The sequence below is a fragment of the Falco biarmicus genome, chromosome 12 (genome assembly GCF_023638135.1).
Source record: "Falco biarmicus isolate bFalBia1 chromosome 12, bFalBia1.pri, whole genome shotgun sequence".
Lineage (NCBI taxonomy): Eukaryota > Metazoa > Chordata > Aves > Falconiformes > Falconidae > Falco > Falco biarmicus.
Genome location: NC_079299.1, coordinates 28242204 through 28265548, shown reverse-complemented (window position 1 = coordinate 28265548; position 23345 = coordinate 28242204). Strand labels below are relative to the sequence as shown.

The 23345-nt window shown below is 41.5% G+C and overlaps 1 protein-coding gene across 4 annotated transcripts in view; it reads left to right on the top strand.

Moving 5' to 3' along the window:
- The window catches only part of PLCB1 (phospholipase C beta 1), a 401106-nt gene that overhangs the window by 90323 nt on the left and 287438 nt on the right, over positions 1 to 23345 (top strand). For all 4 annotated transcript variants that reach the window (XM_056357294.1, XM_056357293.1, XM_056357295.1 and 1 more), the window contains exon 3: positions 21447 to 21515. In XM_056357294.1, the coding sequence (XP_056213269.1) occupies positions 21447 to 21515 (69 nt within the window). The remainder of the gene's footprint in view (positions 1 to 21446; positions 21516 to 23345) is intronic.

Below are 23345 nucleotides of genomic sequence, written 5' to 3'. Positions count from 1 at the left end.
AAGTACAGACGGAGTGTTACTTCATGTTGATTATTTGATACTGAAACTGCTTTGGCTCTCCCCACCTCTCCTTTCACCTTTCGGTGGAAAAAGTTTTGGCTGGAGCAGGAGAGAGAGAAGCATGGATGTAGCTGGGTAATAAGCTGTTACCTGCCTGATGTGCCCTCAGCTAACCAGAGGGAAGATTTGAGACCTGTGCCCATTAGATGGATTTGCCATATGACAAACTGTATCAGCTTAGTATAAGTTTGTCACCCTGCTGAAATGTCACATCAGAAATTTGTCAGCTGTAACTCCATAAACTCCTGCTCGGTTGAATTGAGTCAAGCTGAGTTTAACTTCTGAACTGTAACTTTCAGGGGTGGCAGGTCCGTCTGCTGTCCCCTGCCCTGCTCTCCCCATCACCCTGGTGAAGAGCACGGGCTGCCTCTTCTGAGGCTCTTTATTCGAGCAAGTGGCTGAGGTGCCATGTCACTGCCTTGTCATTGGTATATTGTTCTTGGGCTTTGTCGTCTTCGTCTAGAAAGGAAATAGGGGTTTGGCTGTAGGTATATGTATGTTTTTAATTTAAAAGGACAACATCTATTTTTAAAGAGTTTTTTTAAACTTCATCCAAAACCTTTGAGTTTTTTTTAAACAAGTAATACCCTAAACATTATTAATGTTATTTAGGGGCTATTTTCCTGTTAATGTTTGGGATTTTTTTTCACCAGAGAAGTGTTTTGGGAGTAAGTAACAAATAACATATGTTCTGCCAATCACTTATGTCTGTGTGTCTTTTCTGGGATGTTTTGCTTCCTCCTGGTCCTTGCTTGTCCCCCAGTCCAGGATTGTTCCCAAGCCAGGAGTGACTTTGCCTTTGAAGGCAAAGCCGTTCCTGCAGTGCTGTGCAGCATGTGTATAAGAGCACCATCCTGTCACGAACACTCCAGCAAGTTGTTCACAGCAGATAGACCTAGAAGGCAGAGGAAAGTTCCTGTGCACTTCCCCCTCTCTGCTTCTGGGGTGTCGCATGTTTTTTGCAACAACTCTGCTTAAAACATGGGTGTAGGCACTCGCATTACATTGTGATTTTTTTTCCTCTAAGCAAGATCTGTGATGTTGGTTCTGTGCTGCATGGTGGTAGAACTGGGATTTTGCAAGTGTAGGTCCAGGCAGCTGTCAGTTGATACAGATTAGGAAAGCAAAAGATGTTGGATTACTGAAGGTAACTTGAAAAAAGGGTGTTGAGCACACACAGAGGTTTTTTAGTGCTAGCTTGTACTTGCCATGCACTTTTCGGCTTGGAGAGATACATTGCAGAAGTGCTGTTAGGAATGTAATTTCATACTGACTGGTATTATTTTTCTCCTGTATCTTGTGTCTGCATCACTTACTAAATGAACTTTGAATAATTATATGATGAAGTCCTATCTGGACCTGACAAATTAGGCAGAGATACTGCAGCAAAAACACACACGCGCATGCGCATAATTGTAAATAATGGATATTAACTGGATCTGCCAAAAGTTGCAATAAAAAAGTCTTGCCTTAGGTCAACTGTTCCTGGCATATAGATGGAAAAAAAGGAATCCAGCAGTGTGCAGTGTAATTTGAGCTGCTGTACATCAACATTTGCCAGCTAGGCTTTTTTTTTTTTTTTGCTTCCTCTTAGTGAAGCTCATATCTATCCCAAAGATAGAGACAAGCTTTTGAAGGCATTCAAACACCACAGATCACAGCCATCACTTCTACATGCCATAGAAGTCCTGGTTGCTGGTATTTTATTTTTTTTTTAATAATACAGTGTGAGGTAATACAGGTAACCAAGCTAACACTTGCTGTCCATCCTTCCCATGAAAATCAGTGCTTTAGTTTTACTGACTGTTGTTCAACAAGACTATTATGTCACGCAGAATGTTATATTTCAGTAGAGTGAGCAGCTGCAGTAAAAAGAGGACTTCTCCATGGTGGACCTCTTGAATCCTGCAGTAGCTGGGGTAGGGACGCTTTCCCCTCTGCATCTCCGTAGCCCAGCGTGGTGCCGCAGCCAGTCTTTTTCCATGACAACTGCAGCCCAGAGAACTTTCAGCTTTCAGAGAATTTCAGAGAATTCAGCTGCTTGCTGGGGCTGAATTACAGGCCCGAATCAGAAGGTTTTCTAATGAGAAGCTGTCCTGTTATTTCTTGGGTAGGATTCAGCCTTCAGCTTCTGCTCAAACTTTTGATGTAGTTGAAGGAGAACGAAACATCGGGGAGTCTCCCTGACTGTGCTGTGGATTAAGGCTATCATGAGCTAGAGGACGGTTTGCAATTGTTTATGCCAGTCCTCAGAGAATGAGTGTGAAATGAAGATCACGGTCTGATTTATAGATATAATTTCTGTGATGTAGTTTTGTGATGCTGCAGAGCTAATTATAGATAACTATAAATATGCTGTTGGGAAGTTTTTAAACGTTTATTTTAGTGCTTTTGAGGAAGGCAGTACAAAGTCTAGTAGATTGTGGTGAATTATTGACCTAAGAAGTTATAACCATGGACTACGGTATGGTATTCACATTACAGATTGTACTGTCATCTTTAAAAGTCATTACAGAATTTATTGTGGGGCATGCTCACCTTTGAGATTTACATTGGGTACGATATTGACGCCATAATATATGAGACATATGTTAACCTGCACGTGCAGTAGACAATTGTTAAAACGTCTTCCATAAAAGCTATAGAAATTGCATAATAAATTCAAATCAGATTTTTTTCCATCTCCTTGGGCTCAGGGAGCTGTAAATGCAGATGTATGAAGGCCTATAGTGAGTGGCACTTACTACCGTAATTCTTAGAAATAAATTCATTTTCCTACCGTGTATCAGAAACGAGGTTTCTGGTTTTTTTCTGTTTGGTATAAGCTTTAGCATTCTGGATGCAATCTCATTTTGAGGCTGGAAGAGAAACAGCGACTTGGTACATAAACATGTAAAGGGAGAAGCGATGATTCTGCAGGCCCGCAGGACACATTTTATTGCCAAGTGCATGGTTGGTTCCCAGAGTCGTAAGCGGCGAAAGGTGCGGCTGTGTCTCTTTTAACAGCCTCTGAAACTGTTCGGGGCACTGCGGTAAGTCCCAGCAGTAGTGTACTGAGGAGCACAGTGAAAGCACTCAGCGTACCAGCAATAGCATGTGCTGTGCATGGCAGCATTCGAGGGGCACTTCCCTCATCAGCATGTGCTGCTCCTGTGCAGGGCACCTGCTGGTGGTTTATATGGGATGGCTGCGGAGGAATCGCTGCATCTGCTCCTGAAGTGAAACTCTTTTTGCAGCAGCTGCCAAATGCAGAAACATGCTAAGACAGTCCTGGGGAGGATTCCTGTATTCCAGGAAAATTTTATGTAGCCAAAGTAAATGGTATTTTCTTTGGCTGTTTCCAAAGCTTCCCTTTTAAATCCATTCAGGAAGCATGTCTTTTCCTGTTCCTTCATACTGCCTGACGTTTAGTTTGCCTTGGATTCTGATGGAGCAAGAAAACCCTTCAGAAACAAAATCAATCTGGCAGTAGAGGATCTTGAGAACTATTCTCTGTGTTGCTGTTGCCTTGCCTTGGGATTTTTTGCTGGGGGAAAAGACGTTCTGCAGATTCCTGTCCCTATATGGTGAATATAGAAAAAGCAAAGAAATGTCTCCAGTATTTCTTGAATGAATAGAGTCTATATGCCCAGCCTGTGCTCTTATCTAACTCTGAATTTTGGAGAGGGGGAGACTAGGTACCATCAATGGAATAACAATATTACATTATTTAGGCTTTTGTTTGGTAATGGATCATTCAAAACATTCTGAGAATCAGAGGTGAGCAATAATTTATGAGATGATCAAATGCAGATACTCTATCCAGGGCAATAAAATTCTAGATGGGTTGATTTATTTTGTGAAGGTTAGACATGCGACTCAAGTATTGATAGGATCTTTCTGAGGCGTAAATTAGTTTGTTAAACTAGTAACAGAAATCATTGACAATAACAAACAAAAAATTAAAATACTCTTCCTACTGGTGGTGAAACATCTCTGGTTTTAAACATTGGAGCTTTCACAGCACCTGATGATCTGTGTTCTTCCTTCAGGGCTGTAATTTCAAGGATATGCTGGATGTGTAAAACAGACTGCTGAAGAGTTCTGCCATCCTGGGCACGTACCTCTTCAAGAAATTAATCTTCTGTTTAATCTGGTTTGATACTGTATCTTAATTTGGTTTGCTACTGCAATAATTGGCTAAGGTTTGTTTATCCATAAGGATAGTTGCAATTGTAGTTTGAGGATAATTTCAAGTTTAATAGAAGACCCCTGCTTCTTCATCTTTTTAATTGGCCACGTTATTCTGTTCTCCTTTAATTGAGGTGGTAAATAATCCCTTTGAAAAGACTGAGACTACTGGGAGAAATTAAGCCGCTATCAGCTTGAATAAAAACTTATTTTAAAGAACAGATAAACACTGTTAGAATTTGAGGCATTCCGTATTGAAAAAGGTAAAATCTGATCTGTACTGACGTATAAAGTCAGATTTTCAGAGAAAATAAAGCTCTTCCTGCAAATTTTTGTGAATGGAAAATGGTATTTGCTTTCAGAAAGGAAACGAGCATGCCGTTACATCTTTGTATACTGACAGTCCAAGAGCTGTTACACAGATTAGTGTTCAGAAGGTTTGGAAGATCCTGGAGATTATAATCCAGACTGAAAAAAAGTATAAAGTTTTATACCATCGTGCATCTGTGTGGGGGATTTTTTTTTTCTTGTCATAGAAGAGGCAAGTTTCATAACAGCAATACATGTAGAAGATGTGGAAGAAAGAGGGTCATGGGTCCCTCTGGTTTTTACTTGCTTGTTTTTAAGAGAATTCCTACTTTTATAGTAAAGCTCTTAAAACTCTTCATACATGGGAATGGTATCAGAAGACAGTAACAGCCATGTTTATGTTAGGAAGTTTTTTAAATTGGGGTTTAGGGCATATCAGCTGGTGCCATCAGTCATGGCCAACACCTCCTTTGTTAGGTTTGGCTTTGTGCTAGCTAACTGCTCTGCAAAAGCTCTGCAGTGAAATTTAGAGTTGCACAGACTTCTGTAATATTAGTCATTGGCTTAAGTAAATGAGTAAGATTACTTCACACTTCATACATAATGGGAAAAACTCTTCAGTGGCAGCACAGACACTTGGACTCCCTTAGTTATATTGACTAATACTTCCAGGTCTGGTCCAGTGAGGCCAAAACCGGGGTTACTGAAAAGCAGCTGTTTCACATACCCGGAGATCATGTCACATTTTCTGCGTGTTTTATGTTTGCCCCTGAAGTAAAACATGTTCACTGTGGTCACCCTTGACCCTTCTGTGAGAAGCTTTGTGGGTTTGCCAGTGGTGACTTCATTTAAAACATCCTGCAAAAAATAAGGGAACATGGTGAAATTTGTCCTGTACTTACTAAAGTTTGCTCATCTGTACCTGGGGAAAGATCATGAGAATTTGAGTCTGGTTTAACTGGATACATTATTTTTCTTTGAATACATGTAAAGACCAGGAGATATGTGCTTAAAATCTTGTGTGTCTCTCTACATGTCACACTCCATGTTTAACAATGTAATTCTCATGCAGGAGCTTGGATTTATAAATAGTGATTAAAAAATTGCCAAATATAACCCTAAATATCACAATTGCCATCATAAAGCTGCAAGAGTTGACCACAAAAAATACAAATATGACCTTCTAGCAAGTTCCTGGTTATTTGCTCTCTCCCCTGCCACATGCCTTTTAATGGGTTTAGCTGTCAGTCAGTGTCTAATTTTGAGTATCTTATGTCACCATCTCTACTGTCCTGATTTACAGCCCGCCCAGCTATGTGTTATGGCAGGGCTTTTCAAGGGTGACCAAGCTCCAATGAAAAATGCCTGATCTAATGTGTGCATGGGTTAAAATCCCAGTAGGTGATTTCACTAACCCTAGTCTCTACCTAAACGGTGTTCTCATCGTTTTCCTAAATAGATTTGTTGTCTTTCATGGTTGGTTTTCAAACTACCATTTTTCTGGGAAAAAAACCCCAACATTGTACTTGCTGATTTTCTTCTGTTCACTGTCTGTAACTTTACAAGTTTCTTTGAAGATGTCGACAAAACCGACTGTTTCTCAATCCACATAATTACTGAAAAAGCATCCATTTTCCAAGTCTGTGAGGCTTTTTTTTCTTCTTCTCGCAAGCATGCTTTTAACCATTATTAGCACTTTTTAGTGTTATTCTGGAGGCAGCCTAGCCTGCTTTGAAAGACATGTTAAGTCTTACACTTAATTCTTAACAATAACTTTATTACATGTGAAATTTTATTTAGAAAGGAGACACTTGTTAAGAGATTAATTAGGCTGCAGACTTAACCACTTAGAAGTTATAAAATGCTAGACTATAGCATTTATTCCCTTTAGTTTTGAGTTTAGCATTTTGAGAATGATAATGATATAAATGTATTTTCTTTGTGATTTTTATTTTATTATTATTTCTTATGTGCAAATTGAGAATTTTTGGGGTCTAGTTTGTCCACACAGCTGTATTTTCGCAGGTTTGGTAGAAAGAGACAACTTGTTTGACTGTTAAAATCCACAGGTATTCCTCCAAGCAGGAAGGCATTATGTCTTCTCACATACGAGAAGCTGTTGATATTTTAGAGCATACGTAAAACACATTTCCCAGACCATTTTGGCTCCCATTCATCCTCTTTGGAGAGATGAGCCTTATTGCAGGAACTGCAGCTTCATTTGAGGAAATTGGTAAAATCGCCCTGGCTGCTACTTTAAGAATAAAAACGATCAACCCAGCCCAGCCCAGGCAATCATCCAGCAGGATTATTTCACGTGGAATGGTTAAATATTGGCCAATTTCTTTTTGGCCAATTTCAATTGGCCAAATGCAGAGCTGACATCCAGGTCATGTAATGGAGAGCAATGGACGAATGCAGCAGTGGTACAGTTTTCTGATAATACGAAATATGAATAGATCAAACCAATGTGCCAGGGTGTTAAATGCCCTTCAGGGCTGCAGCTTGGTTGCGCCTATGGAAACTGCCCTTGAGATGTTTCAAAAACACAGCAATTGCGGTGTTGTAACGTGCGTCTCAGAGGGTTGAGTATCTCAGTTGCATAGATCCACGAAGTATTTGGGTCCTAATCTTCTGTTGCAGTACCCTGTCAGGATCGAGCCCTTTGATACTTTCTCCAAGATGTGTTTCGGTCACCTTCAAGAAGACCTTTTTTTCAAAAAGCCAAGAAGTATTAACTGCTGGGGGAAAGGTACTTAGGAATAATTATGCTCCAGAGAACAAAACTGAGAACATGTGTGTGGGAGAGACCAGAAGATTGCAGGAAAACTAACTGCTAAATAAAGAAACATCATTAGGCAACAGGGCTAACCTTGGGTCTGCTACTTTGCATTGAATTCTGCATACTGGAACAAAACATAAACAGGAAGGAGCAGAATGCCCTGATAGGAGAGAAAAATGTATTTTTTGTGTCTGTGCTGTCAGCAAGTGAAGACAAGACACAGATAGCAAAAAAAAAAATACCCCACCTTGTAACAACCCCAAACTGTTAGATTGAGACAATGAAACAAATGTAAAATTATGGGTGTGTTACAGCATGACTGAGTATAATGCTGAACATCCAATCGTTAGCACACTTAAGGTGTAGGCTGAAGTGAGTCCCTATTAAAAAAAGTGCATTCTTCAGTTTGATTAAAGATAAGAAGACCTAATCATACATCTGTTTAAGTGTCACCAAGTTTTTTGCTGAATTATGACTTGGTTACGTTTTGTGTGTGTGCCTTTCATGCCCTGAGCAGCTGGCTTCTCCAAGAGAGAGGAGCAGATAATTGAGGCTTGAGTGTGGTGTAGGGCAAAATATTTTGGGAAACGTGGCTTGGCAAGAATTCAAGGTCTTCCAACAAGTTGCCATTGACTTCATCGCTGTTGTGTTTGCAGAACGACCCATATTTCCTCATTCAGTGTAAATTCCAATTTCAAGTACAGCTGCCAAGACTAGAATTTGAGGCATGCACATGCAAATACCTTAATAAAAATGATTTCCCAGATCTATCTAGAGATTTATAAAATAATAATGAAGAATATTATGTATGCAGGTTAATAGTAGATGAATGTAAATTAAATCCTTAGAGATTCACCCACTGATTCTGATCTGGGCATTCTCTCTTTTTTTGATTTTTAAAATGCAGTTATCCATAAACCCTGGGAGCATGCAAAAGTAATAATGATTACAGCTTGTACAAAATAAATTAGCAAGACCTTCTTACTCCCCTCTAATTAATTCCCTAATAAATACCAAACAAATAACTGTGTCCTAAACATACTTACATTTCAAGGTAAGCAGCAAATGGAGGTAATAAAGGAAATCAGAACATGGCAACAGCAGTTGAAGTGAAATGGTCTGCACGAGGGTGGAGTGATCGTTCTCCAGCAGGGAGAATTATTTTTTTCTGCCAGCGCAGCACAGGGAGAATAATATGGCCAGTGAGAGTTGCTGCTGAGCTACTGCACTAGAAACCATGTACGTATGAAGAAACAAAATATGTTTTACATTATGACAATCCAAAGCTTTCTTATGCTTATATTGTGCACTCACTGAAATGTTTCTCATCTGCTTGGCTGTATGTGGATATCTTCAGCTGATGTTATATGTGTACTCCATCCTTCTTAGGAGCAGCAAACTGTCAAGGATCTGGCGGGGAAAAGCTTTTCTTTCTGTGTGTAAAACTTCTGCTGCTTTTTTCTGATTTTCATGTGAAGAGCCTGGAGGTATATATTTTCTTTGAGATAAACTTCATGGAGTATTAAGACCTACAAATTTGGCCACTTATGAATTAGTATTTAATGAATTATTCTCTTGCCTGTCTAGTGCTAACTTTAAAGATAAAGCTTTGCAGCAGTTGGACCGATGAGAAGTCAAGGATTTAGCTGTAAATAAATATAATCATTTAGGTTAGGTCTGTACTATAGAAGAAGATTTTCTATGTTAGTTCTATGGTTTTGGAAGTTGATTAGTGCATGTCTTATTTTCATATTCAGAAACATGTCAAACTCCATTTTAAAAGGGATTTTTGCTTTCAGTGTCTGAAGAAAGATAGTCCTAATTTTGCCCTTATAAATACTTATTAAAATCTATATAACTGTTCTTATTTCTTTCTAGATGGAATAGGTCCTCTTCCTCTCAAATGATTATACAATGCATATATTTATAGACAATAATCTTACCCCTCTCAGCTTTCTTTTTGTTGTTCTGTGGAAGCCAAGCTCTTCTAGTCTTCTCTAGTAACAGCATACTCCCAGTTCTGCAATCATTTATGAAACCCTCTCTGTATCTCCTTCAAGTTAAATTTACCTCTGAGTACTGGTAACCAGAGTTTTGGCTGATGCTGTGTCAACTCCGGCTCATGTAATTAATCAAAATTCAGGCAGAGATCTTCAAAGCTTCCTGTGCCCAGAAAAAAAATTATCAGCTTAGTTAGATATGACCTAGCTGGCAAGCTCATGCAGTCTCTTATTTTTTTGTTGTTTTACCTTCACATTATTATACTCCTTTCATCATCTGATCTAAAGCTTTGCCTATCAGACTAATGGACCTACAGTTGCTGGGGTTATTTCCCCTGCTTTCCATTTTCTGAAATATAGATGTTTTAGGTTTTCTTCAGTCTCCAGGTCTTGTAGAGATTAAACATCAGACCAGGATGATTTATCTAAAACCTAGCAAGAAATCTTCACCCTGTAATAACAGATAATGTTAGCAAAATAACTGATCCCAAGAGATTTTTTTTTTTTTTGTCTTGGGGAGAAATCATGACAACATGTCTTCTTGCACAGTTTCAGCTTTAAATGCATCCCAGAAACAAGACCTTGGATCCTAAAAGCTTGAAGTGCCTTCATTTACAAAGGTGGATTCATGAGATTTCAGCTGTTGTCCTTAGTGCTTAAGAGTCATGTTACAGCTGGAGTCTCCAGTTGGAAGTGTGCCTGGACTGTGGATTTTCCAGTTAAGTAACACATGCCAGGGCCTTAGCTAGAGGGGTTGGCAGGAATATACGTTCTGCTTCTGTACAGTTTTCAATTGATTATCCTTATCCATCCATGTAAGTCCCAGGCGTGTAAGTAGGACATGTATTGCTATGTTGAGCCTTAACCTTAAAACTTCTTGCATTATGTAGGGAGAGAGCAAATCTGAGATCCTAATATCTCAATTTTGTTAAATTCAGATATATAAAAAGTATTTATTGTTATAATATAAAGAAACCAAAAGTTCTGGGCTGTTGACAAGAATTAAATGTGCAGTCTGCAAGCCCCTCCACAAAAAAAACAACTAGTCAGGAAGAAAACTATTCCACAACAGCATAGTTCTGCCAAAAGCGCCATCACCTGCTGAAGTCTTTTCTAACACTATAAGTATATTCAGAGCCATAAATAGGTGAATATTCTTTTAGATACATCAGGCTCATACTGGGTGAATAGAAAAGGGCTTTTACAGAATTTCAAAGGGCTTGTTCTTGTTCCATCTTGGGAAAATCTTCTGTTGATCGACAGGAGATTTGCCTGAGGAGGAGCTGCAGCATCAGGTGCAGTGGTGGAGTGGTGCGAGGCTGTAGGCAGGAGTTGTACAGTGGGTCTTCCACCTGAAATGCAAGTCTGTGCTCCAGCTGGTCACTCCTTGGGGCACACTGCTGGAAATGAAACACTTCAAAAAAAGCCCCGCATAATAATGCTCTGTGTAGGCTGTGATCCCTTGTCACCATGAAATAATGGCACAAGAACATCACCCCAAAGTACGATGTGGCCCTTACTGGAATGGCATTTAATCATCATAATCACACATGATTATGACTTTTGACTAGAAAAAAGAAGTTTCTTAATAGAAATACTGTTTTGTGGTTGGTTTTTTTTTTTTTTTTTTTTTAATCTGCTGCTTAACACTTCAATTTACTGTACTTTCCCTTACGACTCTAAAGCTAAAAATTGCTGGGTTATTCTCAGTTATGTGAATAAAAATCAGTCAAGTACCATTATGAAGGCTGCCTACAATATCCTTTGTATTTTTTTTTGAAGAAGGTCCTCCTCCAGCTCTTTTCTTTTTTTGAATATGGCCACACCTCATCAGTTCTCCTTTTCCTCCTCTTCTTACCTAGTTGTGCGAGTGGGACGAGAGCGATTTTAGCAGAACCAAACCAATTCTAACCAGTATATTAGAGGTGCTTGTGTCTGTGCAACTCCTGCTGCCAGGTGCAAGAAAACAAAGCTGTTTGGATGAGAAACTTCTGGGTTTGAGCCGTGCGAGTGCTTGTGTTGCCCTGAACTTGAGAGACAAGCTCCGGTTGATGTGGGATTTCCTGTTGTGCTGCAGGATAGCGTGGTGGGATGCGGCTTCTGAAGGAGTCTCAGGTGAGCTCCTCGGAACATTTAGAAAAAGAGAGCAGCTCGTTTGCAGCTGACTTGGCCATGGGAGGTAGCACGGTCCAGTGGGAAACTAAATGACCAAGGACCTGTTTCTGTCTCTGCCAGGGATTGATTTCTCAGTTGGTTTATGGCACATCAATGAGATTTGTTTGTGCACAGATTTCTCTAAAAAAACATCAGGTTCCTGTCATTGTAAAGCTCCTAACTCTCATTTAACAAGCTTGTATCCAACTCTTGCTCCAGGGCACACTGCCTGTCTTCGAAAGGTCGAGCACTGGTAGTCAGAGTCCACTGTGAAGGCAGTAGCGTGGTAAGGAGACTGCACGCTAATGGGTGTGGGTCTAAGATATGGAGATACTTCTGCTTTGCCACAGTTTTCCTCTGTCCTGCTAGGAGATTACCTCACATGCCCATGTCTCGTTTCATCCACTAATTGTCTTGTGTACTTAGGCTATGAGATTAAGGATCATGGCTTGGTTTTGTGGAGTATACTGATACTCTAACAAAGGAAGTAATTGTTTGTATATACCAAGATCAACCACCGGTGACTTTGGACTATGGCTTTGGATGTGGCAGACTGAAGTCTTATCTGTTGTTATGGAAATTTTCTATTTTTCCAGTGCATTACTTTTAAGATCTAATATGATTGCTGATCATAAAACTGATTCTTTGGTGTATCCTTCACCTGCTTGTGCCAGTCAGTTTGCTGTGATGAAGGCATGTGGCAAATCAGCGTGTTCCACTTCACAACTATTTTTTTGTGGTAAGGCTTGTGTTGCAAAACCTATGCATTAGTTCTGGACTGATTTGCCATAGTGTCTGTAAATCCAAGCAAATTCAGTTTTCTTTAGTGAAGCAGCAAAGAGCTATAGGCATAGATGCAGAAGAATTGTTTTGCTTTCGTTAAAGCAAGCAGGTTGAGGGAGGTGACTCGCCCCCTCTACTCCGCTCTTGTGAGACCCCCCCTGCCGTACTGTGTCCAGCTCTGGGGCCCCCAACACTGGAGGGACATGGACCTGTCCGAGTGAGGCCAGAGGAGGCCACAAAGATGATCAGAGCTGCAGCTTCTCTCCTATGAAGACAGGCTGAGAGAGTTGGGGTGGTTCAGCCTGGAGAAGCGAGGGCTCTGGGGAGCCCTTATAGCAGCCTTGCAGCACCTAAAGGGGCCCTCAGGAAAGCTGGTGAGGGACTTTTCACAAGGGGGAATGGCTTTAAACTAAAAGAGGGTAGATTTAGATTAGATATTAGAAAGAAATTCTTTACTGTGAGGGTGGCGAGGCACTGGCACAGGCTGCCCAGAGAAGCTGTGGCGGCCCCATCCCTGGCAGCGTTTAAGGCCAGGCTGGATGGGGCTGGGAGCAGCCTGGGCTGGTGGAAGGTGTCCCTGCCTGTGGCAGGGGAGGTGGAACTAGGTGATCTTTAAGGTCTTTTCCAACCTAAACCATTCTGTGATTATTAAAAGGCTACTCAACATGAAAATTCCTTCTCATTTTTTTTCTAATAGCCCAGTGCTTCATATAAACCACACACTATTTTCCCTGTACTAGAAAACGTTGCTGCTGTTGCATCTCCAGGGATACACTGAGAGACTGACTGTTATTAAGAGAGCAAAAAATTTTCAGTTTGTGGCTTACTTTTCTATAGGTGTGCTTACTCTAATGGCCTTTCAGTAGGGGTGTCATGTAACTTGGCAGTTCAAGAAGAGCTTGCAATCAAAGAAACCTTTCAAGGTATTTGGAGCTCATTCCCAGCAGTTGAGTCAAATCATAAATACTAGTTCTTGCCTTGCAGGTGCTGAGGTCCTCTAACTCTCTGAGTTAAGAACAATTAATGACCACCTGATAAAGCTTTGCTCTGTTTGGAAACTGCAGATAATTAATTTTGGGTAGTAAGAAGTCATTTTGTTAAAGTGGTTTTTGAAGAATTTCAGTTGCCTGTGATAGCAAAACCCTTGAAATGGCTTGGAGAAGATAATTTACCACCCAGTTACAGTTGACTGTAGCTGTGCTCACCTCAGCAGGTGCTGTAACCAAGAGTGCTGGGAGAGCCACCTGGGGAGCCAGGTATAACAGGGTCCCAAGTGCATCACTTGTGTGATGCAAGTGTCTAATAAACCATGTTTATTTACTTGCAGAATGCAGAGCAGGAGAGGCTGAGGAAGCAAGACAGAAAGGTTCTCCAGAAAGGGCTGGCTGGGCAGGTGGGGTGGTGGGAGTTAAAGCTGTATTCTGAACTGGATGAAGCAGTAACCTTAACTATTTACTTGCCTGAATTGGGGCTGAATGCCAGGAGCTGTAAAGAGGGTGAGTATCTGCCTGGATTGTTTGGTCAGAAGTGCTAGTCTGTACCTAAGGAGCCTGTGTGGTCAAAGCAATGTTTAAAACTGTCCCTTCTTGTTGACCAAGCTGCTGTGCTGTGTAAGAGGAGCCCATCTACGTGCTTCCTCCTGTCTCCATCGCTCCCTGCTTTGGGGGATGCCTGTTAGTGCCGTAGGTGACAGAAGAAACAGCAGAGTGCCTCTACCAGCTCCATGGGGAGGTGTACCACTGATGATGGCAAACAGCTCCCCGTTTACAGCTCCTGAGAGAGAAAGGTCTAGGAGTTGAAATTCCCCCGTGTGCGTGTCAAAACATGCCCAGCCTCATGCTCTGAATGGGCCTGAAGTGGATGGAGCTGTGGTGATTTTCTGCCAGCATTTATTGGCCAGAAAGGAAGAGCTTGGAAATGAATGGTTTTGAGTGAAGAAGTGGAGACAGCAGAGCCTGCTCAGTCTCTCTCACTCCTCAGGAACAGCTGTGCCTCTTGCCTTTTTTTCCCTTTGGGGTGCCAGGGTTGTGGATTTCTTCTGGTCTTTGAATTTTGTGATAGAAGTTTACCATGCGGAGAATTCGGGAGCCACTTTAACCAAGTTGAAACATACACAAAAACTTTTAATAACCCTTTGGGGTGGCAATGGCTAATTTAGGCACACGCAGTTTATCCTGAGTGTTTGTTCCATTACTTGAATGCCTTGCAGTGCTGCCTCATAGAACTGTGAGGAGAGCATCACCTGCAAGGAGCTAGAAGAGGTCTGGTTGCTTTGGGCAGGTTGCTGAGTTCTAGCATTTAGGTAATAATTTTCAGTGGCTTGTTGAAAAGAGTAGGTGGGAAGGTAATAATGTATTTTGGACTTGTGAAGAACAACTCTATGGAGGAAAAGACTTTGCTGTTGTTGGGGAGAGTTTTACTGTTGACTTCAGGGTGTACGTGCTACTGCGCAGCTCTCGTATTGACACAGCTGATGATTTTGCTGCCTGATAATTGAATTGTGTGCTGCCAGGAGGAAGCATGGAGGCAGTTTCTTCAGGGACTGGCTCTCTAGTGGGACATGGCTTATGAATTATATAACGGGACTTTCAGGGAAGCACAGTGCTACCTCAGCTCAGCTCCAGTTAAGGTCACGGGCAGCCTTGCTATTTCTTCTTGTACCTGTTGATGCAGGTTACTTTAAACCAGCCTCACCAGTCATCCACAGTTTTCCTTTGGGATGAGGAGCCAAATCACTGTGTTTCATTCAGTTTATTCTTAATGGGGAAAAATAGATATGCTTTTATCAAGGGGATTGTATATGACATGCCGTAGCTGTGGAAGCACAATTCTTAAATTAGTGCTAAATGTTCACCCTCACTGCAGGGAATTTCAATCCTAGAGTTAATCTGAGCGTGGCTGATTGATCACTACACTGTCAAAACCATCCAAAACCTATATGAGATGTATTTGGTAAACGGTTGTAAATTGCTGAGTTTGCATACAAATTTACTCAGAATCTATAAGGCCAGATACTTCTTTAGCATAACTGGTAATTGTTCCTAATCAGATTCAAATGTTGATCTTAATATTTTCTTTCTGATGTGTTTTAAGGAAATTAGTCACTTGTGGTTTTATTTTAAGTAACATTTTTAAAATGCAGAATAGAAGGAAAAGTAACCCAGAACTGCATAAATCTTTTGCTTTAAGAAATATTTAGTGCTTTCATGTTGAGAACATGATAAAATGAAGTCTTTCTGTGTTAAAGAAACATTTCATTATGATTAATTATTCCCAGTAGAAGATGTTGTTTAAGTCTGTTTGAAGTTTGTTTCTGCAAAATGGCCTTTTCCCCTTGAAAACTTTGACCAGATGTTGCCATCCAGTAGCACTAAATGGTGCATGTTTACAAAACTGGCTTATTTTTTCAAAGTTGTTTTTTTTTTTTTTTGCTAGCACTATATCAGGCAGACTTTGAAGGCAGAGTGTTGTGTCTTCTATTAGATCAAGGGTAATATTTAAAATAGTTAGATAAGCTTTCCAGCACACAGTTTCTTTTTCAGATTTGAAACTAGAAGCAACAGATTTTAAATCTAACTGGAAAATGAGTTTTCTCACTCTAATTAGTTGTGTGTGTTAGATTGTATTCCTTAATGGCAGTGGTTACAGCAACGTGACTGTGAGAACTGTGCTCCACAGTCACCAGCAGCATGCAGCAATTTCTCATACAATGGGAATAAAAGAACATCCGAACAGAAGGGACGTGGAAATGAAGGTTGAACAAACGTAGGTCAGAGCAATACACAGCTATTCAGCCACAGCGAGTATGCGGAGCAGAGTGGAATTATTTTTGTTAGGAATGTAATAAAGTAATTAGATATCTGGACTAACCCGCGCAGCTGTTGTAACGCACACCAGCTTTTGCTGTGTCTCCTTGACATAGTTTGTGTGAAATTCTGTAGGACACTTGATCCAGCTGTCAGCCCACCGTGCCGCCGATCGCTCTTCAGCAGAGCTCTCCAGAGGGATTGATAAGGAATCCTGCTTTGTAGCTGGGGTTACGTCACGAGCAAGTTCCCAAGACACTGCGATTCAGTTGGCATCATTTTGGGCAGTTTAAAATAGGAGTGAGCCAGATACTCAGCTGGTATGAATTGGTGTTACTATATTAAATTCAAACGGGCCTAATTATAAGTGTTCAAGCAGTCACCGAGGGTTGCACAATCTATTGCTTTTGTGAATGTGTGCTCACCCATAAAAGTGAGATTGCACAATCTAGCCCTATATGAATGCATCTCTGTCTCAGCAGCTAATTGAAAACAAACATGGTAGGATTAATAATTCACTTCTCTGGAATTTCTGTATTATAAATTATTGGAGGGATCTACCACTTGCATTAAGAGATGTTCCTCTATTGCAAGATTAATAAGTACCAACAGCAATGAGTGGCCTCTAAACAAGGAAAAGTTGGACTTGTAGAGGTTTTTGGTTTGTTGGTTTTGGGGTTTTTTCCCTCCTCTTTTTCCAGTTGCTATTGCTTTCATGCCTCGTGCAGCACAGAGTGCAGTTTCTAAGCCTGTATGCAGGAAGTGGTAGCAAAACTCCTGTTGACTCAAGTAGAGGAGGGCTTGCGCTGTTTTGCTGCGTGGGAAATGGGGCATTTTTCTGTCCAGTACTCATGTGTACTTTCCCTTTACAGAAGTTTGCCCACATTTTGCAGTAGGGAAATAGAAATTGTCTTTTCTGTCATTTGGGAGGAAGTTGCTCTCTGTCCTCTTAATTAGTTGTTTGAAAGATGAAAGCAAGTGCCCAGGGGTCAGAGAGTTCCAGGGAGGCTGGTATTTCTGAACCAAAGAACTTGTAAGAAATTGCACATCATGAATGCTGATTTAATTCAAGCCCCGCTGAACGCTGCCTGCAGGGGCACTTACGTGGTTGCATACCCTGCTCTCATCTACTTAATTTAGAGCATAGGCTACAACACCTATTGGGCTCTTGCTGCTGCAGACCTGAGCGTACACATATCAAATGTAGTTATGGAAACTGGACCATTCCATTCTGATACCTGATGGTGGCTGAGACTTTGGACTTTGTTTTCCTGTGGCTTCCTTCCATAATTACTGTCTAGGAGACACCCCACCCCCCCCACCCCCACCCCCGAAATTAAATGGTCTTGCCAAATAGGGTTATAAAGGATTATAAGGATACGATTATAAAACTTGCTTCCTACGTCAGAGAGGTAACAGTCCAGGAAGACCATTAGATGGATCTTCAGGGGGTCAACTTTTCCTACCACCACGCCAGTGGTCTTGTCAAAGTAGCCCCACAAAACTCCACTTTTTCCCTGTTCTTTTTAGACTGTCCTTGCTAGGTCTTGGGTCCTCAGGCTACCAGGTTTTCTGCAAGTGGAATGGTGGCATGCAAGCAGCTTGAAAGTAGTAGTCGGAACTCCAACACAACCTATCTCTCCTCATTCTCTTCTATCCAGAAGGATGCAGGCCTGTGCAGGGTTGTTCCAGTTCCTTGTATTGTTCTTGGGGGTGCTGTTTGTTGCTTTTTTCTTTTCTGTGTCTCTTTGTAATGTGTGTAATTCCATTTAAAAGGGTATTTTTAATGTTTGTATTACGGGAGGTCTAGTTGCATTTCTGTAAGTGAATAAATGATTAATTCTGTTTCGGCTTTCTTTGTTAAAAGCTAAAATGCCTGACTGATGCAACCAAAACAACTTCTGAAATTCACTTTGTGTGTGGCTCAGCATCTTTGTTTAAGAGCCGTTTTTCTTCAGCATCTTTCATTTCTCTTACGTGTTTGCTGTTAAAGCCTTTAATTTTAGTGCTTGCCAGTTCTTTCAGTCAGCAAAATCTTTTTTTTACGACATGGGCTGCATGTGCCCATATCTTCTGTAGAAGATCTCACAGTGGGCTGGAGACAGCTTTGGGGTGTGAGTATTATTTGTTGTGGTAGATATAACCCCTGGGTTCTCCCCCCAAAGGGATGAGGTCTGTCTTTGGGGAGAGTCCAAAGGGGCTGTTCTTGTTCGTTAACAGCAAACCTGGGTACATATGCCCTTGCTGAGTGTGTCATCTAAGTGTGAAGTGCTGTCTGCTCTGCGCTCTGCTCTGCACGTTTGCTCTGCATGGTTTCTGCTGATGGACTTTCAGCCTGTCTTTGCTCTGCCTTGGCTTCCCTTAGCTCGATGCTCATGGAATATGCTGACTCTCAGCCCTGGTGTTCTTTTCAATTTCTTGACTTCTGTGCAGTGTTGTCGGGTTTCCTTCTCCCCCTAATTATGTCATGACTGTTCTCTTTCCCACCTTAGTTCTTGCTCCGAGCATGATAAACGTGAATGTAGCTCTGCCATTTTTCGTTATTTCACTTTTGTATCTAAATGGCTGCATGCATTAACTCAAAGATAAGCCCTCCAGTGTGCCGTTTTCCTGTTTTACTTAAAGTTGCACCTGCTGCCATACCTGCACATACAGCTATTTCATAGTCCTTCTTTGGCTCTTTTCTGTCTGATTATATATGTTTGGTTTCCCCCCCGTCAACAGTGTTGAGCAGCAAGTTTGCCTTCCACTGCTGGTATGTCCCAGGTGGTAACCTGATGTAATAATTGGCATTGTGGTGTTTCAGAAGAACAACTTGAGGGAGTAAAAGAGTCAATCCCTTCTCCCACTACTTTAAAATAAAAAGGAAGGGTAACCAATTGTGTTTTAATTGACAAATATTTTTTAGCATCTGCATGAGCACTAGGGGTATCATGCTGCATTTTGAGATGCGAAAGTGACATGGGCTAGATTTCAGTAGTAGTAACATACATTGAGACATATTTGCACTACTTCAGCATCCCTGGTACTCAAGAAATAAATACCACTGAGAGAGGAATGATGTAAATGTGGGTATGTTACTGTAAAACCCAGGAACAGATCTGTGGCTGGTAATAAACAGTGTGGCTTTATCATCGTTGTGATAGTTTTCCTTTGGTGAAGGGATGGCCCTATCCAGGTCCGGAGACCAGTCACTCTGGGAGATGGAGAGCTGGCACTCGCTGTCCTCTGCAATTTTTAGGTATTCCTTACATGGTTGTCTAATTGAATAGTGAGAGATTACCCAGACTTTGGTGCACAAGGGCTTTTCTGCACTCAGAATATTGAGCTTTGCCCTGACTCCTGGTCTCAGTTTTGCTCATGTCAGGCAGGATAAGGATCAATATAGTTTAGATCTGGAAGCAAGATCACCTTCAAACTGGACCATCAGCTGCTCCTGAGCTGGAACAGGGACAGCTGTTGACAAGCATTTGCGTACAGTGATCAGCTGTCCATGTGAGAGGCTGCAGTGCTGTCAGAAGAGTGCTTGTGTCCATATGCCTTGGGTATTGGTATAGTTTGGGTTATTTTCTAAGGAGGTTTACGAAATACCACCTTTTATGACCCTGCCTATACTTCTTTCCAGTCCTTGCAAGTTTTGATACTGTTGTCTTCTTTGGAGTGAGTAAAAGCAAAAAATAACAATCCCAAAAGTACAATTTGTCTTAAACAGGCTAGATGAGGAGGGAAAAAATGCTTATGCAAGTTCAGCAGGTACTATAACAGAAGAGAATTGGGACTGACATGGGGGACAGAGGGGAATGTGATGAATGTATGGTCATGTGAAAATTTGGTGGTAGAGCGTATGTCTTGTCTTAGTAGACAACAAAGGTCTACAAGAGCTGTGCATGAGTGGGTCCCTTGAAATGGAAAAGAAATAAGGATACAAAGTAAGCCATGGCAAAATAACATGTCCGGGAGGTATGGAGGTATATTTTAAATTATTTTGCTTTTCTCCTTGGAATTGGGAAGAAAAAAAAAGAAAAAAAAAAAAAAAAAGTAGTGCTTTTGTCCAGCACAGAGATTCCAAATTCTCTGCACAGCACTTGCAGTTACTACTGGAAGGCTGAAATGCATTGAACTGGTGTAGCTCTAATTGCAGTGTGGTCACATTCCTGCTGAAGTACTTCTAGACTATATTTAGTATGTAATTGAGCCACGCTACCATGGGCTATTAGTCTAAATGTTGGTGTAAATGAGGCGGACAGTATTAAGATGTGCTCCAAGATTGTCAAGTAATGCCAGATCAGGTCGGATGTTCTTGCTGTGTCTCGCAGCACAGTTGGGTGTTGCTCCTGGCAAAGCACGCAGAAAGCCATGTGGATGCGCGTGCTTGCAAGGGAGCCAGCAGCTGGGAATCGCACTGCTCCAGTTTCCAGCATTCTTCCTCCTTCCAGATGCTCCCTGCCCATAAATGTTAGGGTGTTCAAGAAAGAACCAACAGGAAAACATCCCAAAATGCCCAGTCACAGGATGAGATTGGGGAGCATGATGTTGACTGAAAGCTATACATTTGCTATCGGTTTGAGAGGTGAATGCTCTGTGCTGATCCCGGAGGGGTGGGTGCAGCCTGCAGAGCTGACACTGGCAGGTACACCCAGGATACCATGGGCTTGGCTCAGCCCCTCATCCTTCCCGTGCTCGTAGGGAGGGTGGAGACCCAAGAAGTTATCAGGGAAAGGAGTTTCTTCATGTTACATGTGTGCAGGGAAGGACAGGAATTTGTCCACCAGAAGCTGTCGTCATGTGCCAGTTTTGTTCCAAGTATGGCATGTGTCGCATAACTCTCAGCTCAGAAGTCAGGTATGAACTATGAAATGCTTGTCAAAAGTACATGGTTTTCAGTGAGCAGTAGTCACTAAAATTGCTGGAACCTATCATCGTAGATAAAACATTTCCTGGGGTTTATGTGCACTTTTCAAAATGTTCTGGCAATAATAAAGTAGGCTTTCTATTGCAGAGGTAGGGTTTTCTGTTTGTAATGTTGCCTTTTTCACACTGTGACTTGCATCAAAATGCTAAAATTGTATTAAAAAAGAAAAAAAAGCAGCACAGCAGCTGGTATTTAGTGAATCAGGAAATAAGCTTGACTCATGGCTTCTGTATATTCTGTGTATCATGGGAGACTGCACAATTTTAAGGAAACCAAGTTATGTGTCTAAGCTCAGTATTGCTATTAGAATATCTTCAGTGCAACAGAGCACTCCTTGAAACTGTTCTCACTTGGGACGGGCGTCATTGCAAACAGGCAGACCTCTGACAGACATGGGAAGTGGGACACTCAACACAACAAGGCTTTTTGACTAACGTAGTAACTGTCTGTGTTGCAATTTTTCCTTCTAGGAGACTGAGCTGCTAGATATCAGCCTCGTCAAAGATGCCAGATGTGGAAAACATGCCAGAGCTCCCAAGGTAGGAATTTGTGTTGTGTGCTTACATTGATGACCTAGATAAAATAGAGTGGGAATTATATGCAGGAGTTAAACCCCCAAAATTTCCCTCCGCTAATAAGAAGTATTTTGTCTTTTCTCTGTTTATAACAATGTTTCTGATGAGTAGCATTAATGATTGTTGAGTTCTTGTCATTTGATTCTGTATGTAAAATGCTGCTGGAAGCTCTGCCGGCAGCAAGGGAATGAAAATCCTGGTTTGTCAAGGTGAACTTATACAAGTTCTTGGCTTCCCTGATGGCAAGGAGCTGATAGTTGTTTAGGCCTGTGCTGTATTTTGGCCTCCTTATTTTCCTTTATCTGTGCCTCTTGAGACCGGAAAGAGGGTTTTGTTTTATTTTTTTTAAACTGTCATCAGAAAGGTGAGGACACCAGCTCCCTTAGGTCTGCTCTGATGTATTGCATACTTCTTTGATGTCTCTAAGGACAGGAGGTTGTAGATATATGTGCTCTCTAGTGTTTTTGTTTGGAGAGAGACTACATATTAGAGAAAAAAACAATGCACTGGGCTCTGGAAGCAATATAGTGCCTTGGGGAATCATAGCATTGATAGGAGGAAAGGAAATCTCCTTAGGGGCCTGAAAGTATGGCCTTGCTGCTGCTTAGCCATGGCTGAACGGGTGGGCTTGAGGCAGCCCAAAGGAGTGCTTTTGTGCTTTTCCTACCCTCATCTTGGGGGAGGAAAATGGCAGGGTCTGGATGGCTGTGGCTTTCCTGGAGCCTCCCTCTGGGCTCCCTCTTCCTTGCACCCGTCCCGGGGTCAGGGCATGGCCCCACAGGCTCCTCAGCCCCTGGAGGGGAGGCACTAGGAATGGAAAGGTTGTTTCTGCGGGCCAGAATGCAGTTGTTGTTATCTCTGAACAGACTATTCAAATTGGGTTTTCAAAGCTTTCCACGTAGTGCTGGCAGCATTTTAAAGGCTGAGTTATAATTGAAATGCAACAGAAGTACTTTGACATCCACATTAATACCAAATGAGTTCACCATGATTAATGGTTCTATGATGAATAGCAATAAAGTATTAACAATGTCTAGAACATTATTTTAAAATGCTACCCGCTTTACAGAGGACATTCATGTTCTTCTAACAAAATGTTTTTAGCTAAAATTTATGCATAGCTATTGCCTCGATGACTTTTATTTGTTAGGTTACATAAAGGCTGTTTTTGTTACATGTTACAGATTTGACAGTAGTGGCGTTAAATGAGGGGTATGAGAAAACCCTGGCTTTTAGGGTGGTGAAATGCACCACCTGTGTGAGTGAGTTTGCTTTTTGTCATTGATTTGGGTGTGGGCAGAATGAAAACAGCACCTGGGTTGGCTGCTGATGGGATCTCTCAAATAGTGTGAAACAAACAGCTCATTTTGGGGCCGGTTGTGTTGGTTTCGCTTTGACCCATGTTGTGGGGCTGAGCAAAGAGTGTTTACTGCAGGTGAGTGAGCATTACAGAAACCATGTTTGTGTCACATTTACAGAAGATCTAAAACTCATATAGCAGCAGAAGGCTTATGATTTTTAAATGAAAAAATAGCAGTTTATGATTGGATGGAGTTTTCTAGTAAAAAGCCTTGTATGTTGGCCTGAGAGAGCATCACCTTGTATGTATGATACTTGCCAAAGTTCACAGCTTTTCAGAGGCTCTTTTCCACAGCTCTGCTTCCAGGTGGGAGCAACTCTTGCTGTCAGGCGAGCATAAATAATAACCTATGGTTAGGGGGAGTTCCTGTGTGGGAAAGCAAGCTTCCCTCGTGCAGCATGCAAAGAAGTCCTGCACAATCCGCTCATTGCATG